This window comes from Amblyomma mixtum, chromosome 10, assembly GCF_055824585.1.
Source record: "Amblyomma mixtum isolate Tamu chromosome 10, ASM5582458v1, whole genome shotgun sequence".
Classification (NCBI taxonomy): domain Eukaryota; kingdom Metazoa; phylum Arthropoda; class Arachnida; order Ixodida; family Ixodidae; genus Amblyomma; species Amblyomma mixtum.
Genome location: NC_143021.1, coordinates 145,047,470 through 145,068,490, shown reverse-complemented (window position 1 = coordinate 145,068,490; position 21,021 = coordinate 145,047,470). Strand labels below are relative to the sequence as shown.

Genomic DNA, 21,021 nt, shown 5'->3' with positions numbered 1-21,021 from the left:
AAACAAAGCTCTTGTAAAATAAAAAAGAACATGAGCTAAAATACAAGTATCGCCTCCACAGGCCAATCTCGCAAGTAAACGCGATGCCGAAATATGAGAAAAGAAACCACAGATCTCTGAGGCCGAAAAACGTACTACATGAAAGTTACGCGTTTGGATTCTGAAGTGTAGTTTGTTTTGAAATTTCTTGTGCACTCTTCTCACGCAAAGAAGACGTAAAAAAACAACCTTAATGTTGAAAGGGAAAGAAAACCTACACTTTCTGGCGCAACAGCCGGCCAGCTAAGTTACGTGCATCGCGGTTATGCGCTTTGCGTGCAAGCGTGGTTTCTTACGCGCCTCGATTTGGAAGTGCGGAGCATCAGGCGAACTCCAAGTGCCCCTCTAAGTGCTCGTCGACCGAATGAAGGTCATGCCGCGGCACGCACCTGCGACGAGGAAAATACATGTGGCTAGCAAATGTTGCGTGAGCCTCCACATTATCAAACACACCGCTGGGCGTGTTTGTATCGTCAACTTAACAAGACGCTGCATGGGCTGCATAACCAGAACTATGAGGACTACTATTACAGAGTCTAAATATGTCCGTACGTACACCAGTCTCTACTGATCAGTCGTGACGGTGGTTCGACGGTGACAGCTGCCGCGCCAGTAGCTTGGCTTGCTGCCGACGCTGTCGAATCGTCGGTGCGCGGGCTATCCTGCCAGACCCACCGACTCAGGACTCAAAAGCGTCGCACGCTTTTGTGGGGTTCAGTACGCTGAAGTGAAGGCCGCAGCTCTTTGCGAGAAATTCACTGTCGGAATCGGGAACGGCATCCACCGTAACGCTGCTGCGAACGTAAACAAAGCGAAGGTATAGCGACGGCTGATAAGAGGACTTCAACGCCCAGCCAGTGGTAGTTTTCATTTCGGCTGCTGCTAGTCTGTACCACTTGCCATCAGCAATTTCGGAGTCTCCGATTACGTCATTTTCAGCTATTTCGTCATCAAGGAGTATCCAGTTTGAATCACAGCGGCGGGAAAAAGTTTTTGAACTTCGAATCCAAATCTCTTAATGCATCATTCGTCGTCGGACAAGAAACAACAATGACACGAAATGCTGAACTAAGCAATTTTGCTAACAAAAATTTGATACTGTTCTCCTCAGAGTCCCTTTAAAGCCTCAAAGCGACCCAGGCTATGAGGGACGCCGTAGTGAAGGGCGCGGATAATTTCGACCACCTGCGGTCTTTAACGTGCATTCACATCGCACAGTACATGATGGTAGCGGTGTAAACATTTATTTATACTTTTCACAAAAGAGGTATCCCTCACAATCACTAGGAGGGATCCCTAGACCGGGACCCCTGTGGCCTCCGCGCGGGCCCGGGCTCTTGTCACCAGGGCTCATTGGTCCTGGAGAGTTGAGCAGTCGAGCAGGGCAGCCTCCCAGTCCTCTCGGGTGGGGTGGGGGTGGGGTGGGAAAGCAGGATTGGCAGGGAATGCCCACACCATGTGATACGTGTCCGCACACACTTCCCCACAGTGTGGACACTCGCCCGAAAAGGCCGAATTGAAATGTTTGAGTACTGCCGGGCACAGTACCGTGTTGGTGTAGAGGCGAAGAAGCCAACGCTCCTCTCTCTTCTTGAGGGCCTTCTTGAGGCCTTTACAGGGGGGTGGGTGTCGGCCGTGAGCGCTTTGATACAGGAGAGAGATCGCCCGAAAAGTAATAGGCCTCTAGAATTTCGCCTCCATCGGAATGAGACCGCTACGGCCGGGATCGGCCCCGCGTCTTTCAGGTTAGCAGCCGAGCACCATAACCACTTAGCCACAACAACGGCAAGTAGCGAGGTCAGCATCCGGAAACGGCTCATGCTGCTTAGATTGACAGGACAGTGTTAGTGCCGCGAGGTCGTTGTAGGATCAACACACGCACGCACAGCCACTGCAACCGAACGGGCTGCGCGGAATTGCGCGAATGCCTTCGTGGACTTCTCGAATTGCGCTTGGTACTCTATGGCTTCTTGCTTTGGCTTGCGAGGCACGCACTCCTTGTTCTAGACGCCGGCGTTCATTGGCCTCGCATTCTAGTGCACGGAGTGCGAGGTCTTGAGGGCGCTGCTGGGCTTGTTGCAAGGCAGGAGCTATTTTTCCATCATATTTGAAAGAGAGGGAACTCAAAGCAGTAGCTGGCGGGGAGCCTGTCAGCACGCACGCGAAAAGAGGCCCCCGAACGAGATTGTCTGCACGTGCCCCGCCGTGGAGAACGGTTACGGGCAGGTCATCTCGTGGCCGCACCACCTCCTCTCGCATTGCACGCAATTTTGATTGCAATTCTTTTGATGCTGATGAGGAGGCCGCCATCTCCGCAGCTTAGATGCCAACTGTTGTTAAAAACAGACACCTGTCCTATTAGAAAAAATTAGGCAGTGACTTAGCTCTGGTTAAGCCTGGATATACAAGCGAAAAGCTGCAGTTACGCTTGTTTTGACGTCATGGCTGTCGCAGTTGGCGCACAATGCACTGGGAGCACCACGATAACGGTGGAGGCGTTCGGCAGTCCACACACTGCCTGTACGGAGGCGGAGGAGGAGACGGAAGTCGGCGCGGTTAAAATTCAGGGGGCACTTTGCTTCTCTAAAGTGCTGCAAGGCGGAAGCGTTTCCTGGCGCACTGTTTTTTATTTTGCATATTTTATTTTTCCCTTTTATTTTTTATATTTCTTTGTTTTCTTATTGTTATTATTGTTTTTAATTTTTATTTACTTACTTTTATTGGTTTTTATTTTTTCTAATTTTCACTTTATGAAACCCATTCATTCACTAGATGTGCCTTTATTCATGCTCAAACTGAGTCCTCGTGCCGGAGTGGTAGCGTCTCCACTTCAAATACCGTAGGTCCTGGTTCGATTCCCAGCATCGACGCAGTTTCTTTTTTTAGTAGTGACGAGTCGGCGACGACGGTTGCGGCCGCCTGCGCCGTGCGTGACGTCACTCGGTTTCGCGCATGCGCTGAAGTGTCCAATCTGGGCTCCGCCTCACGCGAAGCGCGATGTTGACTAGCCTAGTGAAGCTTTTCGCTTCAAAAAACTATGGGGCACTTTGGCAGCCTAAAGTGCGCTAGGCGAAAGCCTTTGTCGCGCTACTTCGACTGCCAATGGCCGCCTGTGTTTGTTACGGATGCACCGCTTGGGAGCCAACCTCCTCCACTAGTTGCCCCACACCGACTCACGACGGAGCAGCGCTTGAGGCCGCCGCGCCGACAGCTCCACCTGTCGACGAAGATGACGTCACCTTTTGGCAGCTGCGCCCGTCGATGAGTCACCCCAGGCGCTGGATGTAACGCCGGACGGACCGACGGGAGAATGAGCCATTAAAGGCTTTCGCCTTAAAAAGCGGCATTGGGGCGGGGAGACAACTTTAGGACTCGAAAATCCTCCGTAAGTCCGTAAACTAGCACGCGGCACTTCTCTCGCCACAAATTGGTGTCGTGCGCAATCTTAAGGGACTAACTGATGAGAAAGAGAGTAATGGAGGGACGAACCGCAGCACAGCAGTACTCGGAAACCGCTCGAGAAAACCTCGACTGCCATAGAACTGTTTTTTCTAAGCGCAGGATGTCGCCAGTGAGAGCACCTCCGCTGTGCGTGCCAATAAACTATTTTGCTTGAAAAAAAGGCTTCGTGAAGCCGAAGTATTTGGCAGCTGAGAAAATTCATAAACAAGTACTGCGCTTTTCAGTACGTGTCGAGTGTACATTGCAAGAGTTAGCGTTAAGCAAATGCATACGTGGTTTCATTTCATTGTCGTTTGTTTAAGAGTTTATATGATGATAAGTATTGGCGACGCTTAGCAAAACGTTGAGTGGCCAACAGTCCATTCCCCGCTACTGTCCGCCAGTAACAAAAAAAATGAGGCAAACACGGCTTCTATATGTTTGCAACAGACCGTAAAATGCAGCTGCCAGTTGCTGCAAACATGACCACCTTATCCGCAAAAAAAAAAAGGAACGAAAATGACGATTTGTGGTCGTGAAGTACCTGGCGTAAGCTGGCATATTCATGGTTGGGAACTTTTTTTTATTTTCAAAAACGCGGTTTAGACCGCTGTCCGTATGCCCTAAAGCTTAATGTAGCTTGTTGCAAAACCATATGGAAGAAAGATCACCGTATACTTTGTTTTAAACCGCAGTACGTTTATAAAACTGCGAGCCAAAAAATATATGTGCTTCGTATATAAGCCTTTTATTAACTCGAACGCATTTCTTGTCATATGAGTAGCGTGGATAGAATACGTCACCACGGGCTGTGGAAAGAAAGCGTGGATAGAGCGTGTCCTCATCAACTGTCAGTCATCAAGCAAGAGTGTAATTATGGTATGCAATGTTAATAAAGAGTTTAAGTGGCCAAATCACTAAACAAAATAATCATTTCAATGATAAGGTAATTAATTTCGCTAATTACTCCGAGTAATTCACGAAATTGGTGAAATACTAGCATTTCCTCCAGATTTGAACAAAAATTGAATAGCAATAAAATTAATTGCTTATTAATTAGTGAGACTAAGTTGTTAACACTGCCAAATAATTATTGATTCATTAATTATAGATTAACTACTAATCATCTAATTTAACATTTAAAAAACAACTGATTATTTGATTAAATAAGAAAACACTACATCAATGAACAACTACATTTATAGCTAACCAAAGTGTCCCAACAAGTCACGCGTTCAGTTACGTTACACGAGACATGCCCAGACGACACTAGGACGTCACTATAGTAACAGACGTCGATATAGAGCAGCTCTGTCCTATCAAACCACGCGGAGCCACGTTTCGATCAGCTCTCCCAGATGCCGACGGGGACGGACGTGCAATTGGACCTAAGAGGAGGCAACGGAACTCTAAAGCAGTGCTTTTGCATTTACGCACGTAAGGAAACTTAAGTGCATGCTGCTGTGGACTACCGGCTGTAGTGTGGCTTGTCAATAAACAAAAAAGAGCTGTGGTGGCTTATCATATCAGCGCTCGGTTCCCTGCCGAACGGTTGTGGGTTCGAATCGTGGTACTTCGCGAAATTGGGGAAATTTGGAGGTCATGGTTTCGGATTCCACCAGCGCCATGTGGTTGCTTTTTCTTTTGCTTCCTTATCAATTATCTTCAAGTGGTTAAAGATTGAAACTATTATTCTCCAATTAATTAATTAATTAAATAATTTCATTTAATAATACTGCAGGCCAAAAACTGGCCCTAGCCGGAGGGGCAATACAGTAAAAGGTGTGACAATGCAAAACAACAATAAACACTGACGAAAAATAACGCTGGGTGTAGCAGTGTTACTCAAACAAGTACATTCTGGCACCAGCACAATAACTATCATAATAAGAAGAGTCGGACATGTGAAATTACAAATACCACAAGTCGAAAAAAAAATATCCCGTATGCTTCTTCGTTTCGGTGCCTACTGATTTCCGTCATGTATGTCATAACGCGCACCTCCTTTCCCTACGCTTGTATGCTTACATGGAATTTGTGTTCTTTTTAGTTTTCGCGTACACTGCGTCTAACCTGACAGACAACAAGAGAACTGACAAGGTGCGAGTGAAGGCCCCAGATCTTCATGCATCGCCCACCTGCAGATAATCAAAGTGGAAAAATAATTTCAGTTAAGGACTTCACCATGCAACGGCATTATCCTTTGTGTTATTAACCCCTAGCCGCTGTCGACTATACTTCTTACAAGCCCTCGGCTTAAATAATATTTCTCGTTGAGTAAGTATTATTTAGGCTAGATTGACCTTGCACACCAAATGGTTAATATACAAGAAATGTCGTTCGCGCCCCCAAATGTGACAAACTTGGAATGAAAATGCGCCGACAAAGGTGCGTGTCCTTTACACTAAGGGGAGCTTAAATTTGGCTCTCAAAGAGAGAAACATGTATAAATGTCAGGAACGTTACTTTAAACTATAAATCTTCAGTTCTCAAACATGAAAACGAAGCTCTAGTCTGGAAAGGGATGAAATGCATTATAAAATCACTCCTTCATCTGCAGCGGCGAGACGCGAGAGTGGCTACAAAGCAAGCCAACGAAAACAGATGCACCAAGTCGGAACTGCTTCAAAATTTTATTTACATATAGGCTCGTGCAGGGAAAGAAAAAATTAAATCTTGAAACTTAGTGGTGTAAAATCTAACTTTGAAACAGTTACGGTTGGTGTGCCTCAAGGTTCAGTCCTTGGTCCGATTTTTTTTTTCCTTGTATATTAATGACCTGCCGCATTTCACACAACACTTCGCTGTTTTTATGTATGCTGACGACACTGCTCTTCTAAGTGCTCATGAATCTACAACGGAACTTATTAGCACCGCAAACCGAGAATTGGAAACTTTGTGTAGTTGGTTTATTTCAAATAAACTTGTTGTAAATGTTAATAAGACAAAATGCATAATATTTAGGGGCTCCAGAAAAATAATACATGAAAACCTGCCTTCCGTGCAATGGCTGGGAACACCTATTGCACTTATCAATAACATCACTTATCTTGGAATAATTCTAGATGAGAACCTACACTGGAAGCCATACATTCAGGCGCTTTGTAAAAAGTTAGCTGCAGCATGCTTTGCACTGTACAAATGCCGAGATTATTTTGGTAATGACATACTCAGAATTATTTATTTCTCAATTTTTCAAAGCCAGTTATCATATTGCATTGAATCATGGGGCCACACCTACCGATCTTATTTGGAACCACTTAGGGTCTTGCAAAAAAGGGCAATTCGATTCATTTCACATTCAGGATACAACGCCCACACTGCTCCTCTTTTTAAACAGATGGATACACTGCCACTACAATCATTACTTGAATACAGGACTGTCTTGACAATACACACATGCCTTAAAGACAATTACCCGTTACACTCATCGCTATTCTGTATCCCACCGCTATGCACTCGCAACGCCACTCATAGAAAGTTTCTTCTTCCGAAAACGAAAAATGTCTATGGAGAAAGAAGGATGGCCCATGTTGGTACTAAGCTGTGGAACAAGCTTCCAAGTGAACTCAAATATTGTAAAACTTTTCCTGAGTCATTGAAAAAATATTATAAACAATGAGTGAAGCCAGCGTTTTTTCTTTTCATGTATTTTTGTGTGTTTGTATGTATTTGTAAAAGAGGCTTGGTGTTCTGAATATTGTTGCTCTATGTGCCCATTTATGTATTTCTAATTTCATGAGCTTTTATATGTATGTAATTAATTTTTGTTATGCCTGCAATTTTCTTTGAAACTGAATTGCATGGATCCCAACTAGCTTTTAGCTAGGGATCCAGATGTTCTCACAAGCATGCCCTGTATGAATGTTGACAAATAAAATTGAATCAATCAATCAATCAATCAATAGCAAAAAAATACAAATTTTTGTAAATTATAAATATGACAATGAAGTACGTGTCGACATTTTTTATCTTTTTCGTTCGCGTACAGCGCGAGGAGCTAAAGACGTAATTTAGTAACAGAAATTTCGATGCGAATACAATCATACGCAATTGATGGCATTTTAATATAAAGGGTATTTCACGTAACGTGAATTATGGCTTGATAAAAAGTGGCACTCCGGAGCTCGGTGAAACCAAGCACATATTGTTTCTCGTCGTGTGGTGCTTCTAAAATTATTATAACTCCTATTAAGTAGGCAATTAGCTTAGATTAATTATGCCAATTTATTTATATTAATTGTATGGTCACGCGCGTTTGGTTAAGTTGTAGAGGCGGTTGCGAAACAACCCATCCAATTTTTTGTAGGAACTTATCATTTACGAAAGGAAAACCAGCCAAGGAAGACGAACACACAAGGTGAGAACAACAGGGGCTGCGTGGTTGTCTCCTTGTGTGTTCTTTTTTTGGCTGGTTTTTCCTCTTTGACGTGCCATGCGAACAGGCCCACCGTTCTGTTATGCTTATCATTTACATGGTCCTTTTTCCAGCATTTAAACAAAGCAAGAGAAATATGAAAAGAAAAACTCATTATTGCGAACTTGCACTATACCGTAATGTAGCGCTGCCAAGCGCACACAGACTGAACAAGGCGTGTTCTCTGACCGTCTCGAAGCGAGCGGCCGGCGCCTCTCTAAGCTGTCTTCATATGCGTCACCACATTCTTCCTGAACATGAATAACGCGCGTGCTGTGATCTGCGATAAGTGAGAGGCAGGCCATCGACAGCCAGTTCAGAAGGAACTACTACTGTGTCATCGCATAGACAAAGCGAAAAAGGAAGGGAAAGCAGTGAACTCGCATATTTCAACGAAGCCTACGTTGTTTGTTTGTTTGTTTGTTTTTTGTATCACTTTGCAGCCCGTCAAACTGAGCGGCGGCCGCTTACTTGAGCACGGTCAGCGCGCACATTTCGTTCGTTCACAACACGGTTGGTAGCGCTGGAATATGGTAGCGCATGAGTGCTATCACGTGTTTTTTTTATCATATTTCGCGGGCTCTCTTTAAATGGCGGAAGAAAGGACCACGTTGGTGGTACATATTGCTACATAAAACAGGATTGGTTGTGTAATTAATCTTCGCTAATTAACTAATTACCCTATATTTAGGCAATACTCTGAGTGCCACGCGGCGGGAAACAATATGTCGTTGGTATCACCCAGCTCCAGTGCGCCACTTTTTTTTTAATCCTTGGTTCAAGTTACATGAAACACCTTGTACAGTCGAGCGCGATTTGAAGGTTATCGTGCGAGCGTCGACCGGGAACATGAACAGCGCCATGGCCCAGAATTCTCTGCCGAAGCGAGGGAGGTCTCAGGACCGCTTCCCTCACTGTTTTTGGTGTTCCTTCAGCAGCCGTCACTCCCTGCTGGGCTATCAGTTTCATTTTTTTTTAATGTTTCTGCGAACAGGCAGTGATCGTAATGCGCACGACGTATTCTTCGGTATTTTCTGAAATTGGACGCCACGTTGATGTGCTGCGTTGATATATTTTTTCCAACTTCAAAGTCGCCTAAATCAACAAGTGCCAAGCACTGGCTTTACCAGAACTTTCCCACCAATTCTGTTATCGCCCGCGAAGATACGAGGTGACCTAGTCCACACTTTATCGCAACAAATGCAAAGCTTAGAATAGAGGGAAAGGGAAGGGGTTTGCCACGGGGGTGATGGTTGTTGTGTGGAACAGAGAACGAGGGAGAGAAGAGTGCGAAATCATGACTTTTCCAGTTCCAAAAGCGGCCACCAGGTGCCTGGAGTGCAAGGCTGGTTGGCGCTCGCGCGACTGTACGCTTTGTAATTTCAGCTCGCAAACCATTTATAAAATAAGCTTTCACTTCGTGTGTCGCTTCATGCTAAAAAAAAATGAGGCAGTAAGACGGCAGTCGTAGCAGAACTGATTGTTTTCTTCGCACACTATGCCTGGCGACGACCGATAGCTACGGGAGAAGATAACTCCGCGATTCAAGATAGCGCGCTTTTGTATAGGGCGTGTGCTGCAGTCTAGTTCCACAGCTCTGTGAGCAGTGAGCGTGTGTTGAATGATGCCGCTTGACAGCACGCAGTACACGCTGGTTGGGTTCTCCGTTCAACTGGACTGGAAGCCCCTGCTTTTCACCAGGCCCCTTCCGAAGCACAGGGTGTGCAGTGGCTGTGGACTGGTGCCCAAGAAGACCGCGTTGCTTCCCTGCATGCACGTCCTGTGCGAGCCTTGCTACGAACAGTGCATCCAGGAAGGCTGCTCACACGTCTGTCCACTGGACGGCTACGAGTGCCCGGAGGAGGACATTGAATGGAAAGAATTCCCTGCTGATGAGCTGCTCAGGAGGGAGGTAAGCGAGGACTAAAGAAGGTTTCATGCCTCGTAGTGTTCAGCTTCTTGAAAGACGATAGGTCGCCTGCACCCGGCGAGGAACTCCGCCGTCAACGTGCTCAGCGCATGACCCAGAGTAAACAGAATGCCTTGAGAAGTCTCAGTTCGTTAGTAATGTCTTCAAAAGCGGACTTTGTGGAAGAACAACGTAGTTGTGTTTGCGAATCGATGCCGTCAGAGTAAGTTTTCTAAGAGTACGCGCTTCACCACTCGTAATAGCAGCGCAATATCGCTTCGTGCTGTAGACGGGAGTATGGGTTAGACGAATACCCCCTAACAAATCACATAATAGCTCCAGAAGTGCATTGAGGGTTCTTTTGTTCCTGCGTATTTATTTTATTTTATTTATAGAATACTGCAGGCCCTAAGATGAGTCCAAGCAGAAGGGGCGAAAGTACATAAAAAGAAGCGCGGCAAATTAAATCGCAGAAAACTAGCATATGAGTACTAGGACATAGTAAAGAGCAAGAAAAAACAACAGCAATTATCAGTAATCAATTGATAAGCAATAAGCAATATCGCTAAGATATGACTAATAGAACAGAGTAAAAGACAACAAAAAACAACTCAGCAATCATCAATAAGCCATTTTGTTAATGGCATCGATGCTGTTTACAGCCTCAGGCGGGAGTTCATTCCATTGAGTTATTGTGTGAGGAAAAAATGAGTATTTATGCACACTCAAAGAATTCCAGTTCGCTTCGCAGTATTTAAGTAATATCTTGTCACCGACTTTACAAGAAAGAAAGCGACCTTGTGCATTAGGCCATCAGCATTTCTTCGGTCCTGTCCTTCCTTTGCCAGGTTGTCAAGAGCGCAGCATTCGTACTCGTATGCCCGCAATCCTAAGAGGTTTCAACTTTACCATCAGACACGTGCAAAAATTGGGAAAATGTTTGTGTGACTTTGTAAGAAGCGTATCTGTTATGTCATGGACTGCCAGCATGAGCGGGTAGAGTGCATGATATGAAGTAAGACTTTTCCGTGGCTTCGCCCCCATCTTACTAGGGGAAAGCACAGTGCTGTTGGTGTCCTGTGCGTGAAAACATGCTTAAATGGCTTAAGGGGAGCTCGCTATCGTTATCAACGCGTCGTTTTGTTTTCTGAATTGCAAGCCATCTTCCACCAACTATCTCGATTTTCAGTGTCTCCTGCAAGCACTTCGGCACAGCCCATGGGCCGTTGTCGACACTGTGAAGAGCGTCGGCAGCAGCTTTTAATTTTTCGTCGAGTCTAACTGCAAACCTATGTACGCGTCATTTGTTGATGGTAAAACGGCAAACAGGTATCAATCTGATCTTTGAGTACCGGTTGAGCAAAACAAGAGTTGCCAGTTCTACGAATGTTATTCACTATCTTTGTTTCAGCTTGCTCAGAAGCTGGCAGAAAAAATTCCACAGATGTTGACCGAAGAAGCCAACTGCAAACAAATTGTCCCGGTTTAAAAAAATATATATATATATTTCTGTGCTACCGTTCGCGCTTACCACAGCCATCAAAGGATGAAAGAAAATTTCGCTGTAGTCGTTGACATTGACACGAACGGCCAGTTTCAGTTCGTAGAGCAAAGAATTGTGCAAAGGAAAGACCGCGACGATGTCGTTTTCTTCATATTTCAATCGCTCTTTACATGCTGTGTATTTTATATTTGCAGGTGAAATGCTGGAATGAAAGCAATGGCTGTCCGTGCGTGGTGGCTGCTTCGGGAATCGTTGAGCATTTCCATCGAGAATGTCGGCACCACTCCGTCTGCTGTCCCAAGTGCTCCGACATCGTACTTCGTTGCGAAGCGATCACGCACCTTAGATCGGACTTCTGCAATCCGGTGAAGTCACCTAGACCCGATGGCGATGGAAATATGTCGACAGACGAGAATGAGAAAGCTTTTCTGTCTTCTTTCACGCGAACGTTTGAAGAACAAGCAGGAGAGGTGAAGGAAACTCTGGGGCTAATGACAGGAGATATGAGAACACTTTCCGATCGGCTGATGGAAGTATCTCACGGAGTAAACAATTCTAAGGACGCCCTGACAAAGAAACTGGCAGCTGGAGCAAAAAAGCATAATGACAATTTGAGAGATATCATGAGAGAAATCAGCGAGTCTAAACAGAAACTCGAGCTTCTGGGTGGAAAAATTGACGCACTCGATATTTCAGAAAAGTTCAGCAGATTGGAAAAAGCACACAAAGATAGCTTGGCTACGCTGACGCGCTCAGCACAAGAGAGCTTGTCCGAAATTACTCATGCCATCAAAGCAGTCAAAGATGCAGTGAATGAAAACGGGGAGAAGGCACTGAATTGCATAAAACTAGACGTGGCGTTCTGCGTGTTCTTTGTGAATAATGTGAAATCCCTCCAAACGGCTGCGGTGACGCAAGGCTCTGCTGCTTACGAGAGCGAGCAAGTATACTTGCGCGGATACTGCCTATCACCTTGTGTGGAGTTCGTCCAACATAAGGATTGCGTGACGCTGTGCGCAGGGATTCGCTTGCACAAGGGTGACATGGACGATGTTGTTCAGTGGCCATTCGAGCACAGGATAAGGCTTAGCATCATGCATCCCAAACAAGGCGCAGATAATGTGTCTGAGGTGGAACCTTCTCGTTTTTTTGGATGCTACACGAGACCAAAAGCGTCAAGCAATTCGCCTGCTTACTTCGTTCCCTCGCTCAGCCTCAGTGACCTTATAAGCTACGGTTACGTGCATGACGACAAGCTTCGCGTAAAATACGAGTTGCTCTAATAATTGTCGCTTGTAAAAGAACAGGATTGGTGTCGGTGGCCGGTTCTGAGCAGTCGCAATTGGTTCTGTCCTGTGGGTGATAGCGGCGGAATTTTAAAAGGTTTCTCGTGCACTTAACGTTTTGGATCAGTCCTGTATTCATTTACCTTCAGCAAAAATGGTTCCATCGGTATGTTTCCGACTCCATGCACTTACAGGGATTACAGTACTTATTAATAAATTTCTGCTGTCCCAGAAATGTTCTAGGCTTTCTTGTCGTTCAGGTCTCTGCAAGTTTCTTGGTAGACCGATGTCGTCAGCCCAACTAAAAGCTGGCGAATACACTGAATTCGGAGCTGCAGCTCTCGCCTCAGTTCATAACAGCCAGAGCTGCTCTTGATGTTACCGCTTATGAATGCTTTAACATCTTGTCTTTTTAAACCTGATTGTTTGGCCCTTGTGTTGTATTATTGTCTGTTAATTTGCATCTTCTTGCTTAAAAATCCACTCTTGTAACAGTCCCAGTGGGACTAACAGTATGCTAAATAAAAAATAAAAATTATCCGGCTATCTCAAGCAAGCACTTACATCTCAAGCAGAATTTTTAAAATTAGATTTCCAGATGTGGTAGCATAAAATGAAATTAAATATAACCTGTTTAAGTATCTGGCAGGCATATATGCACATGTCCTCTGATGTAACTTTAAGGCAATGTTTAAGGGTTATTTTTACTCATCAGCAAAATGTACAATATCTGAATGTAAATGGGACCAGCTGTTAGCTGATGTTCATACCACTTATCCACTGAATTTTAGCGCGTGCTATTACTTGCTGACTGTCAACATATTCAACAAAATATACCTATTCCACCGCCAGTCTGGTTTTCCAAGGAAGAAATTAACTGAGGCATCGATAGGCATCAGAAATTTGGAAAAGACCAATATGAAGTTAGGCCGAAGAATGCTGAAGAAAAACAAAAAAACAGTGATGCCTTTTGTCGTTTCTGGCATCTCTTTGCTGCAACTTAAAGTTGACGGCTTTTGTGTTTAAGATGAACCAACAGCCCTGTGAACACTATCCTGAGTATAGTTCTTATGCATAAGAGAGCATTGCACTGGTTTGTGCCCCGCCGCGGTGGCTCAGTGGTTACGGCGCTCGGCTGTTGACCCTATAGACGCGGGTTCGATCCCGGCCGCGGCGGCTGAATTTCGATGAAGGCGAAATTCTAGAGGCCCGTGTACTGTGCGATGTCAGTGCACGTTAAAGAACCCCAGATGGTCGAAATTTCCGGAGCCCTTCACTACGGCGTCCCTCATAGCCTGTGTCGCTTTGGGACGTTAAACTCCAATAAACCAAACCATTGGTTTGTTGAGCTGAGCAAGCGACTAAGCACTTCATTAGAACTATTTATTTCAACATTGTTATACCTAAACCGTACTAACGGTAATACTTGAGTGATGAGCTGACATGATGTGCCAAAGAGAAGTAGGAACTTGAATAGTTTGTTTTTAAAGAGAAGTAGGAACTTGAATAGTTTGTTTTTGTTGCGAAAGCAACACTACGCTAGTCGCTGAGCCATTACGCAGAGCTCTAGAAAGGCCAAGCTGCGCATGCGCGAGGAGCAGGGGATGTCACAGGGTTCACAGCTGGCGCCCCTCCTTCTCTTTCTCCTTTCACTCCCACTTCCTCCCTTCCTCTGCAAACGGATGACGGGTGTCCACCGAGAGATGCGAGACAGTTACTGAGTAATTTCTTTCCTCAAATACAATTTTCAGTTGCTTCATTACGGCCCCTCTTAGTCTTTCTTCTTTCACTCCCACTTCCTCCCTTCCTGTACGGTGCGGTTCGGGTGTCCGCCGAGACGACAGAGAATTACTGCGCCATTTCCTTTCCTCAAAAAGCGTTGCGTTCAAAGGTGTTTCCAACCGACAAGGCATCGCGCCGAATGGGTGGTGGCGTTCCGTTGACTGCCTGGCAGCGCTACAGCACGCTGCCGCTTTCCACTCCTAAAGGCGATCGAAGCTTAAAGGTGCAGTGAAGAGGAATCTGAACTCGTCTTTTTGCCGCGGGAACTCGATCTACACGTTCCGAGCATTCTTAGAAACTTTGACTTATTGCCCTGTGTGGCCGATTTCCCCAATTCAATCGAATTAACGTCCGGTTCCCGCTTTTGTTTTTTTTAATTCTCCCCGTACGGTGGGCGGAGTCGACCAACGCGCGGAGTGCCTTTCAGCCAGCTCCGCGGAGGCTTTGCTTTCGCTTTATTCTGTTTTTTATGTTTCCGTGAATAAATAGTTTCATTCGCAGATAATGTAGCCGCAAAATAAGCCCGCAGAAATAAAAATACGCGCGGACTATTTGCTACTAGGGATTGCTACGCATTACTCCGCCGATGGCAGAGCGGCAAGCCGCCACGGGACTGGATGAAAGGCACTCCACGCCTTGGTCGACTCCGCCAACCGTACGCGGGGGTTTCAAAAAATAAAGGCGGGAGCCGGACGTTAATCCGATGTATTTAGAGAAATCGGCCACACAGGGCAATAAATCAATGTTTCTGAGAATGCTCGGAACCTGTAGATTGAGTTCCCGTGGCAAAAAAACGAGCTCAGATTCCCCTTCACTGCGCCTTTAAGCGTCATTAATTAGCAGTTGATTAGCGTTTAGTCATTAATAAGTAAATAGCCGTTAATTAGCATTTTGTTAATATTTAGTACTTTGTCATTACTTATTAATTAGTCATTAATTATGTGTGACGTCTCCAGTGCCACAGGGGCAATCAAAGTGGTGCAGAAAACGCTTTGGCCTCTATGCACTTTAGACAGTCAAACTTCCCCTGAAATTTTTACTAAGAAAAAGTAATTGACCATAGCATCAAAGCACAGCCATCCGGCTACGAAAGAAAGCTTTATAGCCTTATCGCTGTACTTGAGTGGATGCTAATGAATAATTACTCCCTTATTACAACTCTTCAGCGCATTGGGGGATTTACCTACATCAGCGGATGGACATCATCATTTACTGCATGGATTTCTGCAGTGGCCAGCTCAAAGGACAAGAGATTAGTAAGCCTTGAACGGTGGAAGGCAATTCCAGCATTTCGTAGCAGAAACAAAAATGAATCTTGAAATGCAGTGGCTTAAGCTAAGGGAGGCACAACACTGCTTGTGCAGAAGGAACCATGAGTCGGAACAGATTGCTTATGTGACGGCAAAGAGTTAAAAAATGCAGTGTCTGTACGACATGAAGAAATTTGAAGATTCACCTTTGGTGCTGTGACCCTGGAGCTCGAACAATAATCTGAGAGGATAAAACAAGCGGCTCAGGTGTGAACACATTTCAGGATTCTGGTTAAGTTAGATTTGTGCCTTGTGCCATATGAATACCCAAGGTGATGCCACACAGGAGATTTTAACGCGACTTGGAAGACGGCGATGCTAAGTAGATGTTCTGCTGCAAATACCCTAAGTTGTGGGTAGGCGTATAAGGATTATTAGGTGAGACCATGCTACATTGTGGGCTGTATTAATGACTGAGCATTTGAACCAGTATACAATGAATATATACCTTTCTCGGTAAGGCCTTATAAGTCGAAAAAATGCGGTTATGCAAACAATAAAATAAATATCAGTGCATCCTTAGTAGCATTAGCAAATAGGCCATTCTGGAGCATTCTAAATGTTCTTTTGGAGAACTGAAACGCCGGTATTGATTGCAAGATCGCAGACGCCATATAGCCGTCAATGAAAAGACATTTGTTAAAACACTGAAGGGAAGGTCATAATGTGGGTAATAAAAAGCTGAAGCCCAAAAGAATTGGGGGACGCCCAAGAATGCAGTAAAAGGCAGAATGCACAAGAACTGGCAAGGGAAATCTGTTGACGGCTGGCTGTTTAAACTTGAATCCAGTTTAGAGCTATTGGACGCAAGTTAAAGCACGAGGAAGCAAGCCTTACATAAATAAGGGAATCACATGCTTTTTCAAAACCAAGAAAAAAAGCATCATAGGGGGATGTTGCAGTCAAGGTGCATGTCATGAAGAACAAGAGGAACTTGGCTATTGCAGGAATGTTTTCTAAAAGCTTGCCGATTTGAATGAAACAACTTAATGGGCCAAGCAGTCAAGCAGGGCAAGGGCATGAAATGTATTTGGTGATTTGCAGCACGTGCCAATGGCACAAATAGGGCCATAGGTGCTGGGTGATGAAGGGTAACAAACACAGAGTTGCCAGGCTATGATGAGGCAGGAAGCTATCTGCACAGCCTGCACTAGATACGCCTACACACCTCTCGAATTCCGCTCGGCACCCGACAGCTTCTTTCTTTGGCTTGCGAGGCACGCACTGCTTGTTCTCGACGCCGGCGTTCATTGGCCTCGCATTCTAGTGCACGAAGTGCGAGGTCTAGAGGGCGCTGCTGGGGTTGTTGCGAGGCAGGAGCTATTTTCCCATCACTTTTCAAAAAGAGAGGGAACGCAAAAGCAGAAGCTGGTGGGGGAGCCTGTCAGCACGCACGCGAAAAGAGGCCCCCGAACGAGATTGTCTGCACGTGCCCCGCCGTGAAAAACGGTCACGGGCAGGTCATCTCGTGGACGCACCCTCTCCTCTCGCATTGCGCGTAATTTTTTATTGCAAGTATTATGACTTAACAAAACTTCTGTTTGGGCTAGATGGTGCATAGCTTATATTGAAATGAAATTTAAGCGCACACGAAAAAACGCAGACAAGATGAGGATACACAAAGCACACCCTGTCCTGTGTGTATCCTCCTCTTGTGTGCGTTTTTTCGTGTGCGCTTAAATTTCGTTTCAATATAAGTATTGTGACGCTGATGAGGAGGCCGCCATCTCGGCAGCTGAAGTGCCAAATGCTGTTAAAAACAGGCACCTGTACTATAAGAAAAAATTAGGCAGTGGCTTAGCTCTGGTTAAGCCTGGATATACAAGCGAAAAGCTGCAGTTATGCTTTGTTTGACGTCATGGCTGTCGCAGTTGGCGCGCAATGCACTGGGAGTACCACGATAACGGTGGAGGCGTTCGGCCGTCCACACACTGCCTGTACGGAGGCGGAGGAGGAGACGGAAGTCGGCGCGGTTAAAATTCAGGGGGCACTTTGCCTCTCTAAAGTGCTGCAAGGCGAAAACATTTCCTGGCGCACTGTTCTTTTATTGTTTCATTGTATTTTTATACCACTTTCTTTTCGTATTTTTATTGTTCTTTTAATCTTCCTTTACTTACTTTTATTGTTTTTTTATTTTTCAATTTTTTACTTGTTCATTCCTTTTATTTTATTTATGAGACCCATGCATTCACTAGATGCACCTTTATTTATGTTCTAAACCTTGAGTCCTATTTTAAAAAAAAAGGAGTCCTATTGGCGGTGTGGTAGCGTTTCCGCTACAAGTGCCGAAAGGGCTGGTTCGATTCCCAGCCTCGACGCAGTTTCTTTTTTTTTTTAGTAGTGACGAGTCGCGGCGGCTGCGGCCACCTGCGCCGTGCGTGACGTCACTCGCTTTCGCGCATGCGTAGAAGTGGCAAATCTGGGCTCCGGCTCACGCGAAGCGTGGTGTTGACTAGCCTACTGAAGCTTGCCGCTTAAAAAAACTATGGCGGCACTTTGGCAGCCTAAAGTGCGCTAGGCGAAAGCCTTCGTCGCACTACTTCTACTGTCAATGACTGCCTGTGTATGTTACGGCTGCACCGCTTGGGAGCCATCCTCCTCCACTAGCTGCCCCCCACCGACTGACGACGGAGCAGCGCTCGATGTCGCCGCGCCGACAGCTCCACCTGTCGACGAAGATGACGTCACCTTTTGGAAGCTGCGCTCGTCGATGAGTCACCCCAGGCGCTGGATGTAACACCGGACGGACAGACGGGAGAATGAGCCATTAAAGGCTTTCGCCTTAAAAAGCGGCATGAGGGCGGGGGACAACTTTAGTTTTCAAAAGCCCTCCGCAAGTCCGTAAACTTGCACGCGGCACTCCTCTTTCCGCAAATTCGTGCCTCCAGTATCTCAACGGACTAACTGATGAGAAAGAGAGCAATGGAGGGACGAACCACAGCATGTCAGCACTCGGAAACCGGCTGGAATTTCTTTGGAGGAGAAATTCTAGAGGCCCGTGTACTGTGCGATGTCAGTGCACGTTAAAGAACCCCAGGTGGTCGAAATTTCCGGAGCCCTCCACTACGGCGTCCCTCATAGCCTCAGTCGCTTTGGGACGTTAAACCCCATAAACCAAACCAAACCATGCGAGAAAACCTCGACTGCCACAGTACGGTTTTTTTTTCTCGGCACAGGATGTCGTCTAAGACCAGTGAGAGCACCGCCACTGTTCGCGCCGATAAAATATTTTGCTTGAGAAAGAGGCTTCGTGGGGCCGAAGTATTTGGCAGCTGAGAAAGTTCATAAATAAAAATTGCGCGGTTCTATGCGTGTCGAGTGTAAGTTGTAAGGGTTAGCGTTAAGCAAGAATATTCGTAGCTTCGTTTCGTTGCCCTTTGTTTACGAGCTTATGTGATTCTGTGTAAGTATAGAACGCTGAGTGGCAAACAGTCAACTTCCCGTTACTGACCGCCAGTAACAAAAAAAAAACGAAGTAAACCATGGCCACTATATTTGTTTTGTACAGGCCGTAATGTGCTGCTACCTGTTGCTGCAAACACTACCACCTTATCTGCAACAAAAAAAAAGGAACGAATATGACGATTTGTGGTTGTGAAGTACCGGGCGTAAGGTACACATATTCATGGTTCGGCACTTTTTTTTTTCTGCAAGAAACGCGATTTAGACCGCTGTTACAGCAGCTTGTTGCTACAGCCTATGGCAGCAAGATCACCATACTTTTCTCTAAACCGCAATAAGTTCGATAAAACCGCGAGCGGTAAACCCAAGAGATGTATATGTGCTTCGTATATAAGCATTTTGTTAATGCCAAAGCATTTCTTGCCTCATGAGTCACGTGGACAGAATATGGAAAAGAAGTGTGGACAGGGCGTGTCTCACCTTTTCCGCAAACATATCCTCGGATAATCACGTCAAGCATGTGCTAAGCAAAATATGTCAAATAACTGGTGTAATAGTTCGTTTGAGATGTATCCTTCCCACACGCATCAAACGTTTGCTTTATCATTCACTCTTTCAATCACACTTGAACTGTTGTCAATTAGTATGGGGAAACACGACATCCAATAATATAGAACACATCCACCTGGTACAGAAAAGGTATCGCCGACACACATATAATGCTTCTTATACTGCTACCACATCAACTTTCTTTAACAACTCTGGTGTAATTCCAGCTCACAATCTCTATACATATCGCTTAAGTGATGTATATAAACAGGAAATCCACAGGAATATCAACAATATACGCAACCTATCCGAATACAGGACAGAACTCCAAGTTAATTACAAGACACTTCGAGGATTGGTCAGTACCGATGTCACGTTGAAATTACGGGAAACACCTTATGTACACTATACCAACGATGTTGATTTATTATAATTCGGTCCGTTTTGACCTCTTCACGGCAACCTACAAGGACCTCCGGCAGATGTATTTGGTTTCTATGTAATGTTATCTAGCCTTGCGGTTGTTTTCTTTTGAATTTGTAAGAGTCAGTTCCTCTGTTGTTTTCGTTTACTATGGGTACTATATCTGCATCATATGTTTGGGCATCAAAAATATGTTTGCTTATGTGATGCCGCCACTCTGCCGAAATAAGGGATTGCGTACCCGTCAAGCTGTCCAAGGACAGCTTTTTTCAACAATTCCCCTATCTGTACTTGATGGCAAAAAAAGATTTCATTTCAATTCAAGAAAGTGGTGAATTGGTAGTAATTCCTGAATGAATTGCTAGTAATAAAATAATAATGAAGCTAATGTAATGATAATTAATAAATCTAATTTGCTAACGATTACTGGTTGGTCTTAACTAACCAATATTGTTTGAATAATTAATTATACATTAACTACTAATCAATAAATTTATTATGCAAATAGAATAATTGATTATTTCATTCAATAAGTAAATAATTACATCAAAGATTCGTTACAACCATTATAGCTAAGCAAAGTGCCCCTACAGGTCACGCGTTAGGTCATGTGTTACGAGACATGCCCAGACAAAACTAGGACGTCACTATAGTAATGGACGTCGATATAGAGCAGCTGTGTCCTATAAAGCCACGCGGAGACACGTTTCGGTCAGTTCTCCCAGACGCCGACGAGGACGGACGTCCAATTGGAACTGAGAGGAGGCAACGGAGCTCTAAGCAATGCTTTCCCATTTCCGCACGTAAGCAGACTTAAGTGCATGCCTTTCATTTTTTCCTGCTGCGGACTACCTGCTGCAGTGTGGCCTGTCAGTAAACAAAAAAGAGCGGTGGTGGCTTGTCATATCAGCGCTAGGTTCCCTGTCGAACGGTTGTGGGTTCGAATCTTGGTATTTCGC

At 45.1% G+C, this 21,021-nt stretch overlaps 1 protein-coding gene across 1 annotated transcript; it reads left to right on the top strand.

Moving 5' to 3' along the window:
- Positions 1–9,292: 9,292 nt before the first annotated feature.
- On the top strand, positions 9,293–12,593 carry LOC149327196 (TNF receptor-associated factor 6-like). The gene is made up of 2 exons (XM_089564813.1): positions 9,293–9,809; positions 11,505–12,593. The coding sequence occupies exons 1-2, from the start codon at positions 9,519–9,521 to the stop codon at positions 12,591–12,593; spliced, it is 1,380 nt and encodes a 459-aa protein (XP_089420939.1). The 5' UTR covers positions 9,293–9,518.
- The last annotated feature ends 8,428 nt before the right edge of the window (positions 12,594–21,021 follow it).